This window comes from Egretta garzetta, unplaced genomic scaffold, assembly GCF_000687185.1.
Source record: "Egretta garzetta isolate BGI_Z169 unplaced genomic scaffold, ASM68718v1 scaffold551, whole genome shotgun sequence".
Lineage (NCBI taxonomy): Eukaryota > Metazoa > Chordata > Aves > Pelecaniformes > Ardeidae > Egretta > Egretta garzetta.
The window spans coordinates 35,207-49,238 of NW_009258493.1; the positions used below are offsets into that span (position 1 = coordinate 35,207).

Below are 14,032 nucleotides of genomic sequence, written 5' to 3' on the forward strand. Positions count from 1 at the left end.
CGTTCCCTGGGAGAAGAGACCAACCCCCACCTCACTACACCCTCCTCTCAGGCAGTTGAGGGGCTCCCCTCAGCCTCCTATTCTCCAGGCTGAACACCCCCAGGTCCCCCAGATGCTGCCCAGCAGCCTGGGGCTCCAGACCTTTCACCAGCTTTGTTGCTCTCCTCTGGACACGTTCCAGCAACTCAACTTGCTCAGGATTGCAGAAGCAAGAATGCCAGTGCAGCAAAGGGCCACAGGGCTCCCTCACACGTGCTCCAAGGGTGCTCAGGGATCACCTGTACTCACCATTCCGTCTGCCTCCTCTGTTCAGCCAGTTCGTGTAGACGCCGGAGGGCTTTCTCCTGCTTCCTTTCATCTTTACGTGATCTTGAAGAGACATTGCGAGCAAATTCCCTTTGCTTGAGATCTTTCAACCTCTGAGGCAAAAGAAAGCAGGGATGGATTAGATAAAAGCTGTTTGCGGTCAAGTGTCCAAAAGCGACTCTCTGCTGTTGCACTGGAAAGTCCGCTGTAAAGCCCCTCCCCAGTAACATTTATTGAGCTAGGATGGAGCAACAGCATCTTAGCTCAACAAACCAAATGGAGCACATTGCCATCCTCCCAGTGGCTAAATGAAAAGACAACTGTTGATCACTTTTGGCTATGACTTCCAATCTATGTGTATGCATTTCCAAATCGACATTACTGGTTTTCTTTAGCATGTACAGTAAAGCTGATTTCAAAGCAACAAGCAAATTCTGGAAGGAAAAGGAAAAAAGAAAGACCATTTGCTGCTCTTGCAGGGTGCAAATGTACTTGACAAACAGTGCACGACAGAAGTCTTAATAGCATGGGCCAAAGAACAGAAAGGGATTAGCTGGTGCAAGAGAGTTACCCAGGTATTATATCTTACAAAAGCAATGTACAAATTACATTGGAGAAGGTGCCAAAGAAATCCCACGCAGATGATTCCGGTAAGCAAATAAATAATACAACATACGCCGCAAACAGTTACTTGCTTTCCTGACAGCAGTTCTGAGCGGTCTCTCAAGAAACAAAATGCTCTAAAATGCAGTGGGGTCTTTTGGGGTTTAATATTTTAGAGGGCAGAAACACTAAGTTCCCCAGAAATCTTACCATGTGAGGAAGCAAACCCAAGCCCAAGGAATTTCAAACATCGTAACGTCGCTGAGGAAAGCTAGATACCCAATTCTAATAGAAATCAAACATCTGAGACTTCAGAAAAATTTTGAAAGTCCTTGTCTCAAAGCACTAGGAAAAGAGGCTGCTGGTTTTCCTTTGAATACGTGTGAAAATTCACAAGGTGGGTTTTTTTTCTTTGAGTGCTATAGAGAAGTTTAAGTAACAGAAAGCAGCAAAGACAGACCTCTACCATCCTAAGAAATTAATTTGTCTCTTTTGGTGCACAATTTGAAACCCTTTCAAAAGGCCAAATTCCAGAAAGCATCATGTATCCAGCTTTTGAAAAAGTTTCTCGTTTTTCACGTATTTCATGCAGGGCCTGAAAGACTAACGGTACTCAAAGCAGTAGTCACTTTAGAAAAATCCTCATACAAGATGTACAAATCATCGGTTAATTCGAAAGATACCTTCTGGCTGACGCTGTCTCTTTAATGGAGCAGAGTCAGACTGGTACACACAGAAACAGTGGATCTGAAAACTAACCCAAAGTTTGAATTAGAGGAATTAAGTTGGCCCAATGTAAAGAGAACATTGCTTTGTGAAAAAGGGGGAGATTTGACGAGACAGAGGATTCTCTTACCTAATCGTATTTACTAAATGTGGTTGAGCATTACCAAGCTCAGAGGGGAGGACACACAAGAAGAATACAGCTATAGACACTAGTAGAAACTCACTCTTGTGATCTGGACTCCAAAATTAGAAGGGTTTGCTTTCAATACATCAGCTGAAAACATCACATCACAAAGAAAAAAAAAAAAAAGAAAGTAAAAATATAACAAGAGTGGAAGAGAGAAAAAAAAATAAATACAAAGCAAGCATTACTACACAGGCTCTTGGGGTGTCTGCGAGCTATTCTACGAAGAAGGAGCTGAGCCAGCGAAGCTACGGGACCGAGCTTAGGGAGTCTGGAGCAGAAGGGGGGAATGCAGATACACGCACAGACACAGCAATGATCCCACCTGGAATAACAGAGCTACTTTCACCAGGACAAGTAAAGGGCTCAAGAGTTTTGTAGTGTGTGTTAAATGTTGAATAGTATTTTTTTTTTCCAAGAAGGAGGGGAAAAAAAAAAAAATAAATATGGACTAAGCAATGCTATCAGCTTTTTCATGCTGATTTAAAAAGCATATCTAAAATGCTCCAGAAGTTAAAGTCACCAACAGCTGACAAAACTATTTAATTGGGGTTTGATGCCAAGTCTCTAGATCACTCATCCATTTGGGAAAAAGTATGACCCAGCTATTTACAACAGAAATGAACTGTGACCTTTTACTTTAAAGAGGAAGGTGCAATGGTGCACTCAAGAAACCCACCTCCACCCCCCAAGCATGGCCTTAAGCATCTCCCCGTGAAATAAAACCAGGCTCCAAGTCAGTTGATAATGATGCAGCTGCCCACAATGAGATCCTGCCTTGATTATAACGGACTATTTTAATGAAAACAGAATTAAATGCCCATTTCCTTAAACGCTGAGTTTGTGTGTCTCTGCTCCCCCAAACTTCCCACTCTCAACACTTATGAACTAGAAGCGATGAAGCAAATGAACTATCCCAACGCACTGCAAATCCAGAACTTGCAATACAGGGCAACACTCAGCTACACTGCTACCTGTGCCTTTTAAGATGACCAACTACTAACCACAGTTTCAAGACTGCTGAGAATTTGGTACTCCCCAAATCAGGGAAAAGTTGGTCTGATTTTACAAAGCTGACTTCACAAAAGACTAAGAAATCTCAAGGCTGAGTTTCTTTTTGTCACAAGGGGGCCACGAGGAAGAAGGGTCTTCCTGGGGAAGTATAGAAAAGCTCCACAACTGCACCATACCATCTCCTTGGGAATGTAAATTATGGAACATAACATAGCTCAGCATCTTTGACTAACCTAAAATGATGCAGCCATCATCAGAAATCATTTCTCAAGTTTGGAAGGAGCCAAGTCCCAAGAAACCTGTCTGGCCTGCTTTATCTTACCTAAATGCAACCTGGGGCAGGGGAAGGAGGGACAACAGCAGAAGACCAGACTGCTCGTCTGTAAAAACAAATCACCACAGGAACAGATGCAGGTGGCTATGTTCGTTTGCAGGCAGCTGATTAGCACTGAACTTTTAAAACAGCCAGAACTTTTCAAAATCTCCTGTCAGAGTAACTGTGACCTCGCTCATTGTTTCAAGTGGGTAACTGAATCCACTCATCCATCCACCCAAAACCCAGTGGATAACTATGCCTACCCTCCTCCCCCAAACCTAACTGGGGTGAAGCAAGTAAAAGCCTGAAGTACAATTTCACAGCAGTAAAAGGAGTCTATCGAAGCAACGACATACTCCAGGTCTCGGCCTTCCCAGAAAGCTATTTGAACTAAATCGATACTTAAGCTAGGCTTACACTAAAGAAATTTCCATCTAATCCTTAGGCAAGCATTCATTATTCTAATCCTCCCAAATCTCTAAATTACTTTTTGGACCACACCATATGTGTGGGTGTTCACAGAGGCTGGACAGCCGTGGGAGGGGGAGTCACACAGCTGCCCCATCCTCACCAACACAGCAAAAAAATTTAAACAAGAACTTTATGTAGCCATGCAGTCATCCTCAGGGAGCTTCTCCCCACCAGCTAAGGAAAAGGAGCCCTGGGAAGCCTTCTTGGGGTGAAAGCAGCCTTTTTAATTCTTCCCACGGTGCTCAGCAAGCCTCTTAATTTCTTCAACAGGATCAGAGCCACAAACCTGTATTAAATCAAGTAGCTTCATGCTACTGTAGGATTTAAAAGTTAGGAAGCATTTTTTCTTCATAGGCAGCAGGTTTTCCAAGGAAGCAGAAGGTTTGTCTAAGCAGCAACGCATTTACAAACTGTAGGATGATAGCAGTGATAAAGCCAAGAAATATTATTCTGATGGTTTATTACTTCAGCTATAAGAAGGGCCACATCAGTAAGCCCACTGGGCAGCAAATAAGGACACAAACCACTAGCAGTTAAATAAATTTTGTCCAAATTTCTGCCCGCTAGCAGCAGTACTTCGTTACCTCAAGCCTTCCTTCAGCTCGGCACTGTGTTTTATTAATAGCTGCCGCCCACCTCAGCTTTGTAACAAAGAATAGTATTTTAAGTTTTCAGCCTTGTTTCTAACAAAATTACTAAGTCGTCTCTAAATTTCAATGGGAGTGCAAATCGAGCTCTTAAAGAACATGTTTTCTGTAAAATCTGCAGCTACCTCAGTACTCCAGCACAAAGAGGCTACAGTAATGGATTATCTCCCCATCCCTGCACAGCTCAGGAGGGGCCAAGTTGGCATACACCTTACCATGCTCTTCAAATCGGCTTAAATAAGCTGCACTCAGGCATCATTTAAAAGCTCTAGAGATAGCCCATCACAGACACATGAAGGTGGTTAAATAGAAGGGGGGACAATCAGGATTCAGAAACTGTCGTAACAGGAAAAAACTCAGCGCCTGCTATGGCAATCATGCATGAGATTTTGCTGGTGAGATGGTATCGAGGTAAGACCTCCCTAGTACCGAACTGGAGTGCATTGCTTTTCAGGTTCAAGACCAGCGGTAAATGGATTTCCTCAATTTAAGTTGACAAAGCCATGCAATTTCGCTGAACTGAGGCTCAACCGAGAGGCATTCTTTGCCTAAAATTGCAGAGCAGAAGGAGATCGTGTTATTCACAGAATTAAAAAAAAAAAAAAAAAAGAAAAAACAGAGGCTGGACAGCCGTGGGAGGGGGAGTCACACAGCTGCCCCATCCTCACCAACACAGCAAAAAAATTTAAACAAGAACTTTATGTAGCCATGCAGTCATCCTCAGGGAGCTTCTCCCCACCAGCTAAGGAAAAGGAGCCCTGGGAAGCCTTCTTGGGGTGAAAGCAGCCTTTTTAATTCTTCCCACGGTGCTCAGCAAGCCTCTTAATTTCTTCAACAGGATCAGAGCCACAAACCTGTATTAAATCAAGTAGCTTCATGCTACTGTAGGATTTAAAAGTTAGGAAGCATTTTTTCTTCATAGGCAGCAGGTTTTCCAAGGAAGCAGAAGGTTTGTCTAAGCAGCAACGCATTTACAAACTGTAGGATGATAGCAGTGATAAAGCCAAGAAATATTATTCTGATGGTTTATTACTTCAGCTATAAGAAGGGCCACATCAGTAAGCCCACTGGGCAGCAAATAAGGACACAAACCACTAGCAGTTAAATAAATTTTGTCCAAACTTCTGCCCGCTAGCAGCAGTACTTCGTTACCTCAAGCCTTCCTTCAGCTCGGCATTGTGTTTTATTAATAGCTGCCGCCCACCTCAGCTTTGTAACAAAGAATAGTATTTTAAGTTTTCAGCCTTGTTTCTAACAAAATTACTAAGTCGTCTCTAAATTTCAATGGGAGTGCAAATCGAGCTCTTAAAGAACATGTTTTCTGTAAAATCTGCAGCTACCTCAGTACTCCAGCACAAAGAGGCTACAGTAATGGATTATCTCCCCATCCCTGCACAGCTCAGGAGGGGCCAAGTTGGCATACACCTTACCATGCTCTTCAAATCGGCTTAAATAAGCTGCACTCAGGCATCATTTAAAAGCTCTAGAGATAGCCCATCACAGACACATGAAGGTGGTTAAATAGAAGGGGGGACAATCAGGATTCAGAAACTGTCGTAACAGGAAAAAACTCAGCGCCTGCTATGGCAATCATGCATGAGATTTTGCTGGTGAGATGGTATCGAGGTAAGACCTCCCTAGTACCGAACTGGAGTGCATTGCTTTTCAGGTTCAAGACCAGCGGTAAATGGATTTCCTCAATTTAAGTTGACAAAGCCATGCAATTTCGCTGAACTGAGGCTCAACCGAGAGGCATTCTTTGCCTAAAATTGCAGAGCAGAAGGAGATCGTGTTATTCACAGAATTAAAAAAAAAAAAAAAAAAGAAAAAAAAAGAGCACTCTGCTCCACTGCTTTACTAGACCTGAAGATCGGAGACCTTTGTGACAAACCTTCTGTTCAGGAGGGAGGGATAGACTGGATCCACGTACAGCAAGATTTCTGCATTGGCTTGACAGAGGAGGCAGCTCACGTGACGGCACAATCCCATTAGAGGCTACTCCTCCCCTGCTATTGTTCTCAAGTCTCTCTGCCAATCCCCATTAAATAAAATAATAACGTACTTTTCATTACATGCCAGCAGATTTCTGGCTTTCTGAACTTTTGACGTACGCTCGATTCTTTGCCACAAAAGCTTCTGGGAGTGAACCACACCATTAGCTAAATATGAGCTCAAAGGATGGCAACCTTTATAATTTTATATAAATGAGAACACAAGGCCTGCTTATTTTTGGTAATCAACATTCTCTGCACGCTTGTAAGTGAAGTGAAAAGAGCAGAGGGGAAATGGCATGCAACTGCAGTTTTATTTCATCTTAATTTCTTCCCTGACACCTCATTTTCAACTTTGGAAAAATACACCACGCATTAACGCAACACAGATAACCCAACGACACAAATCTGCCTGCCCTTCGGGAGGCTAGAGTTGCTTGTAATCACAGCGTCCAGGCCTTGTATGCTGAAGACTTATTTTATGGAACACTCTCCATATAAATGCCCTTCTCCAAATGTGTTTGCCATCGGCAAATGAGCAGCTGAAGAGCTAAAACTATGTTAAAAAAATACCATGGGTTTTCTGAGGGTAAAGTATTTCTGGAGTAGAAAAGCCTCCCATGTAACACAAAGTATCTTGGAGGTTCTCTCTTCAGTCTTCTACATTCAAGCTGTGCTTGAAGATAGAACTTTTTGGGAAGCACAAGTCCAATTCTCCCCAAACCAGGAAGTCCAGGGTTTGGATTTAGAGTACTCATCAGCCACAGCAGTGACTGTGCTGATAATTTTATTGTGCTTTAACAGATCCCTTCCCCTCGGCGTTAGAAGCAAAGATCTGGATAATTAGGGCATGAAGAAAACTGCGATCTATAGTTTCAGTTCTTAGTTCCACCCGCTTTCCCAAAGAACTTCTTTATGGAAATACATTCCCTTTGTCCTTTTGTAAAGAGAATCTATGCAGAATTAATCATCTACACCTCCAAAGCACCACACATTCAGAAAAAAATAAAATGAAAGCTACACAAAAGACTGCATTTCAATACTGGTTAGCGTTCTCACACTTAACCTGGCAGAAGTTCAGAGAGGAAGATGTTTTTCACATGGCATTCAGAAGGTGAATGCTTTTTTTCTGTTGGGTCAGTGACTCAGTAAACAGCTCAACCCCTCATCAGGCATGCTACCAGGTGACCGTCTATGAGATTCTGTAAGGTCTTGGATGAAGTATAAAATCCCCAGTAGCAGCTGACTGTGAATGCTACACTACTTACACATAAGATAAAACCAACCGTAACAATTTTTGCAAGGTGCTCTAAGTGCAAGGCAATACAGATTGGGTTTATTTGATAAGAACACACCAACTGGGTACAACCCCAGATGAGGTGACTCAGGCAAATCGAACGTGAAGTATTCTATCTTGATGTCAAAACCCCAAACCGAATTAAGGGCCCCCTGGGATGCAATGCCCTAAGGATACATTCCCACTAAGTCCAGAGTGTTCTAGGACTGTGGGAGCTATCAAGCACCTGGACATCACACATCTGCAGGAAAGCAGCACAAAAATGCACTGGGTCCACCTTCACAACCCAAGTTCCTCACTAGCTGCAGGAGAAATTTTCTTTCTGCATTTGCCGCCTTTTCCATTTGTCTATTAAATTATTATTACTCTGTTGACAGTCAGGCCCACGCCACATCAGAGGCGGGGGTCCTTCATAAGCTACCAGTCCTTTTAGTTGCCAGGCTAAAGACCTTACAGCTAAAAAAAAAAAAAAAAAACCAAAACAAAACATTAAAATACCAGTAGCTTTCCAGGGTGCAGAAAGTTATGATATCTATGGTTACAGCCTTTTTCAGTTGTTCACTAAAGGATCTTTAAGGGAACTGAGTTTATTTTTCCTCTTGCAGTGCCATCTGTATGATGAACTCAAGTTGCTTTTAGTCCTCTGGCTTCCCCTGAGAAAGACTGACCATTTGGTGAATAGACAGGGTTACTGTTCTTTAAAACATCTGTAGTTCTCATTTCAGTATCAACCTAATTAAAAAAAAATAATCTAGAGAACATTGCACACCTCCGACAAGATGTTTAATATACAGTGACTTAAACAGGCCAATGGTTTGTGATAATAAATTGAAGATTATTTTCCCAGTTAAGGTAATCTAGAAATACTGCCTTTTGGACAGAAACTTGGTGTTGAGGTTGATTCAGACATACCTGAATGCTATATGAAACCAGTATAGCCAAGAAATAATAATAATAATAATAATAATAAACACCTTCCCTTTAATTGTTTGGTGTTAACAAGTTGGTGGGTCAAAAATTATCCGGTAGGGATCAATACACTTACCTATCGTCCCTGTTTCGCAATAATCCTGAGTTCCTTCCTGGAATACAAGACAGTGGCTTTGTAACTCGGGAGTGGAAAGGGATCTGAGGATGGAGCATCTATTTACAGGGACAGCCTAATGCTCACTGAGCCACAGGAGGAATAAAGCAAACACTTCAATGTCGTGGGTATGTGTAACTAAAAATACTTAAAAGCAAAAATGATCCTGTGGAAGCCTGTTCAACAAGCTGAGAGAAAGGCAAAACCAAAGCACTACTGCCTCAAGAACTACCGCTGAGAAGACAAAACACTGCAGGTATTATACACCAAGCCAGTTTGCTGTAATTACGTAGGATACCATAATGTCTCACCTTTCCAAGAATGCCTACTGATGAGCCTACTTTTAAGAGAACTTTGTTTTTCCTCCAAATATTTACGTTAGCCTTTAGGTAACCTTGCCTTCTTGTCTAAAGAGGCAAAATATGAAACATGAATGTGCAACGTATCATGAAAAGCACAGCATTTATTTTTTTTAAACTATCTTAAAGTTTAGAGTAGACTGTTAGACCTGAGCCTATTTTGAGCTGTGATGAACAACAGAAGTGAGATAGCGTTACTTATGCAAATTTACCTTCATTATTTCTAGGTAGTTTCAAGTTCACTTACTGAATGCTGACCCAACAGGGTGACACACATTTCAGCACAACTTCAAGCTGGACAAGCAGTTTTTTCCTTAAGCAAAGCATGATTGCTTCTTTGTTTAAATCCCTGTGTAACTAGAAATTAAGGCTGGGTGACATAGCCAGAGTTTGAAGGCTCCTTTTCTCCAAAGCCTGCCTGAAGTTACTGCAATGGATGCAATTTATCCAAGAACATTAATTCCTTTAAAAATAATCAGCAGTACCAAACAACCCCCAAATTCTTTCTACCGATGAGAAGATTACACCACTCTGCATGTTCCCAAGACATTTTTCTTTCAGGTCACTCTTCTTACACCCCAGTGATGACTCCTTTTACACCAATGAGGGGTGGTTGCTTTGCACAGGCTTGTTTCTTCTTCCACAGCATATCTAGATGCTAGAAAAACTCTCAGCCTTGCCAACCTCACATCACTTCCCTTATTAATCACCCACGGGTTTTAAACAGGAGTTGACACAATCATACTGTCTCACCACGCTGTAAGAACGTGACACAAACAGGTCCTTTCACCTCCTGAACAGATGCATGCAATTGCACTGAAGTTTCCACCAAGCTGATGGAAAGCTTAGAAAATGAAGTACACTGCTATCAGGTATCATGCTTGTGCCACCAGCTCACTTAAAGCAGCCAGTTTTCCCAATACAAAGTAAATGAATGAATTTCTGCTCTTTAATTCTATTAAACCACAATTCACCACAGTACTCAAACAGAAACTGCCCTGCCGTGAGACTTCCTGTTAAGACTCCCTTAGTGAATTTACTTTGAACTATCATATCCTATACTTAATACACAAAAAAATCATACTCTGCAATGCCATGTTCTTGTTTTCAAGCTGTTGCTTCACTGCTATTTTGCAAGATCTAGTAGTCTACAGCACATCCTCCAGAAGTTAGCAGCATTTTAATAATTGTATTGTTAGAATTTATGACTAGGAAGATCAAAAAACCTCCTTTGAGCAATTTCATCCCGAGGTGAGCACAACACTGCTATCTGCTGTACATTTACATCTCATTTAGCACCTTTGAATGGTCAAACAGATCAGGCTAACACGTGAACTTTTATTATTTACCGTGCAGTATGAAGCGTCATGCAGATACTATGGTACCTTGGGACCAAAGCCAGTTCCACACAGATTCTGAATCCACCTTCTCCTGAGGGTTACGGAATTTGGGAAGTGCTCCTTTTTTATGATTCCTTTGACACAGCCTATTATGTCCTAGTCTGTTTTCAGTAACTTGACAGAACACAGACTAAAGTATTAAAATGCACACACGTGGCGTACCATCAGTCTCCAAAGCTGTACTGTATTAAAAGCTGATGCAAACTAGGAGCCATCCATATCCATTTGTACTCTTCCCAGTTTAGCAGCAGCCTGTTCCCACCCATGGGTCATTCAAAACTGGGCTCTTTGATGCCAACAGTGACTGGGGTTTTTTCTTTGTTGTTTTGGGTTTTTTTAAATGTATGGTGGGCAGAAGAATCTTAACCAGTGACATGAAACACCTGTCCCTGGGGCTATACAGAAAATAAGATCCACAGTGGGGAAATTCAAAGTATTAACCACAAACAAGATCGTTGCAGTGAATGTAAAATTGATGAACTGTGCTATCAACACTTGTTTACCTGCTTGTGAGCGTGATCGTAAGAGTTTATGTGGTTGTCAAACTCTTGATGCTTTTGATACTGCTTGTCACAGAGTTCACAGTAGAAGTTTGCTCTGAGGTCTTCCAAAGCCTTGGCAATTGCCTTTTCTTTATCAACATAATCCTGAAAAATTAACAAAAAAATGCATCTGTTAAGCTTCCTGTAAAACAAACTGGAAGATGATGAACTAGTCCTTTAAGGAAAAATAGTCCTTAAGAAAGTCTTAAGTGTATACTGATGATTATATTTATTAAGCTGACCAGCCTTTGCAATTTAAAAGGTATGAAGGATAACTTTGCAACACTACCAACCTAGCCCTGACCCAGTTTCCTAACACAGAACATAATCTTGTCATTAGCACAGGTATCAGTAAAAGGAGACCGCTTTAAAAAAAAAAAAAAAAAAAAAAAATCTAGTGCTGATGGCAGGAAGGCAGTTGCAGCTGCAAGGCAAGAGCCTGCCGGATTGTCTGAGATAAAAAGAGAGGTTCAAAGCCTCAAACTAACACACAAACAAACTGGCAGCTGCCTGCTCACATAAGATGGGCAAAACACACATCGAACCAAAAAGATCACTGCTTTTGGAACAGAATCTTAGAACTTTAAATGCTGATACTTCCTCCATTTTGAGTGCTAACAGATGTCTGCTTGATCTCAGTTTGTCTGCAATTCAATAGGGAGGAACCCAGATCCGTGGCTGGGAAAGCACAGTTCAGAAACCGTTGAGCCTATTTCACTTCAGTGTAATTTTTCAGTCAGTGAAAATCTTCCCAGGAGCAATGCTGTCCATTAAGCTGAGCTCAAATACAGTGATTACACTGGGAGGGGGTACAGGCAGTTGCCATTTAATGAGAGGGAGAGAGATTGCCTTAGAGGTTGCTGACAGTATTTTTTTTTTCCTTAGATTCAGCATTTGTATAGGTGCAAAACCAAACCCCTGAGCAAAGATGAGGTGTCTAAACCGGCAATGGTCATGTCATTCCCCCTTTTGCTATAAGGAAAAGCAGCAGCTTTTGGCTTGGCAGCGGCAATAAGCTCTGGGGCTCTGCCGAAATCCCAGTCCCTCAAGTGGCTGTTGAGGTCCCAGTGCCTGGAAGCGAGCCGGTGCTGATCCCCGAGCCCTGTCCCCAGCGGCCGATGCAGACCGGGGCGGGGGGGTGGTGGTGGGGTGTCAGCAGCCAGGGAGGCTCTGAAACACACCCGATGCCGAGGCATGAACTGATCTCAGGGCTAAGCAACTTCTGCTGCTAGCCAGGTCGTTTCAATTACAATCCCACCAGCAAAATTAATAAAACATCACCACTCCTGACAAGCAAGCTGGGGAAGGTTTAGTTTGACAAGATGGAAGCACTTACACTTGATGCATACTAAAAAAAGCTACAAATACGGTATTACAAAGTATGCTGTACTAACATTGGCATACCCCACATAGCTATTTACCATATGCATTTCAACTGGAATAAAGAGAAATTATTTAAGAGAAAATAGCTTAACATTTGTGAAAAAAAACAAACATTCAAGAGCTTAAGAGCTTCTGTCTTCCGTACAAACTTCTTACGGGACATCTCCTTGCATTAGCAAGAGGAGCAAGCAAACACTTAAAGATATACCATGAAAGCCTTTTTACTTTTTATTTAAGATCTTGTTCAAGGCAATATGGTTTATCTCCCAGCGATTACATCAAAATTACATTAAAATAATACTGCTGAGCATGTTTTCTATAATGTAAAATTCATGTAGAAAATTTCAACACCCGGGGGGGGAGGAAAAAAAAAATCTGAAAAATTCTACTGCTAAAAGGGTTTTTTTAATTCAAAGCAGTGTTCACCTTCTAAATAAAAAAAAAGTCTATTTCAAGTTCTTGCTTCCATTTATTACTGGAGGCCCTTGTTAAGAAGGGGAAAAAAAAAATAAATAAAAAAAATCAACAAATCTAAAGGTTTGAGCCTGAAGCAGGTCCCCAGGAAGACAAGAAAGGAAAACAGAGCTGCGTGAGATCCACAGAACAATGACATTTAAGGTTCCTCTGAAACTCTCAACAAGCTTCCCGTGCAGTGCGTAGGTTTGAGTTTTTGTTTTGTTTTGTTTTTTTCCTGTGGCTAAACAATGAAAACACAGCCATTTGAGTGATCCGAATCTATACAAAAGAAGGGAATTAAAGAACATTTCTTGCTTGCTTCTTGGTTGCAGAGTTATCAGAGATTCCTTTGAGACTCCCTGAATGGCTAATCAGGATGTGGCCACAGTTGGCAATTACATAATGGACTCCTGCTGAGCAATGTTAAAAAAAAAAAAAAAAAAAAAAAAAAGACACTTGCGGAGATTTTCACAGATTAATACAGAAATGCAAGAGCCTAACGATAAAGCATACTAATAAAAACACATCTGAGTTGGGAGAAACTGCTACTGCTGCTCCACAGAGTTCCTGAAAAACAAATCTGTGCTGAATAACGTCAGGAAGATGAAACAGCAAGAGCAACGCACGTTCAACTGCATTTGAAAAGACAACTGCAAAACCCAAGAACTTTACCATAAATCACATTGCAGACCTGAGAGAAAACATCATTACATGCAATTCACACAAGAGCTCCTACCAACCACTCTGAAACGAAGAAATACTTTGTACTTGACAGCTGCTGTCTGAAGATGCCCAGCATCGCAGCTGGGGGTTTGCTGCAGAAAGGGATCCAGGCTTTTGGCCACACGCTGCCTGAGAACGGCCAAGCTCGGGGCCAAACCTTCCCTCTGTAGCGCGTGAGCAGCATGCCGCCCAGCGGGAGATTAAAAACAACAAAAAGGAGGAACATCTTCAAGGAGAAGGTGCACCTGGACGAAGAGGAACTGTTCGGCACCGGCTGCATAAGCCCGTTTAAGAGCACGCTTGTACTTTAAAGCATGCCAGAAGAGATCATTAACTACCTTCAGCTCAAAATGAATAATTAGCTTTAAAAGTAATTACAATGGCTTTTATTTTTAAATGAACAAATATAACAGCAATTCACTTGCCAAGCAAGTCAAGGTCTCAACTTTGGGGGTGAAAAAAAAAATAAATCAGAAAAGGAGGCTATAAATTTTTGTAGCCGAATAAACTGCCTGCAGTATTACCTGCTG

General features: G+C 41.7%; 1 protein-coding gene across 6 annotated transcripts in view; it reads right to left on the minus strand.

Moving 5' to 3' along the window:
- The window catches only part of GPATCH8 (G-patch domain containing 8), a 49,816-nt gene that overhangs the window by 6,020 nt on the left and 29,764 nt on the right, over positions 1-14,032 (minus strand). For all 6 annotated transcript variants that reach the window (XR_004842878.1, XM_035901220.1, XM_009645461.2 and 3 more), the window contains 2 exons: positions 10,902-11,045; positions 289-419 (listed from right to left, as the gene is read on the minus strand). Coding sequence is in view for 5 of the 6 variants with exons in the window: in XM_035901220.1 (XP_035757113.1) it covers positions 289-419; positions 10,902-11,045 (275 nt within the window). In the remaining variant the exon portion in view is untranslated. The remainder of the gene's footprint in view (positions 1-288; positions 420-10,901; positions 11,046-14,032) is intronic.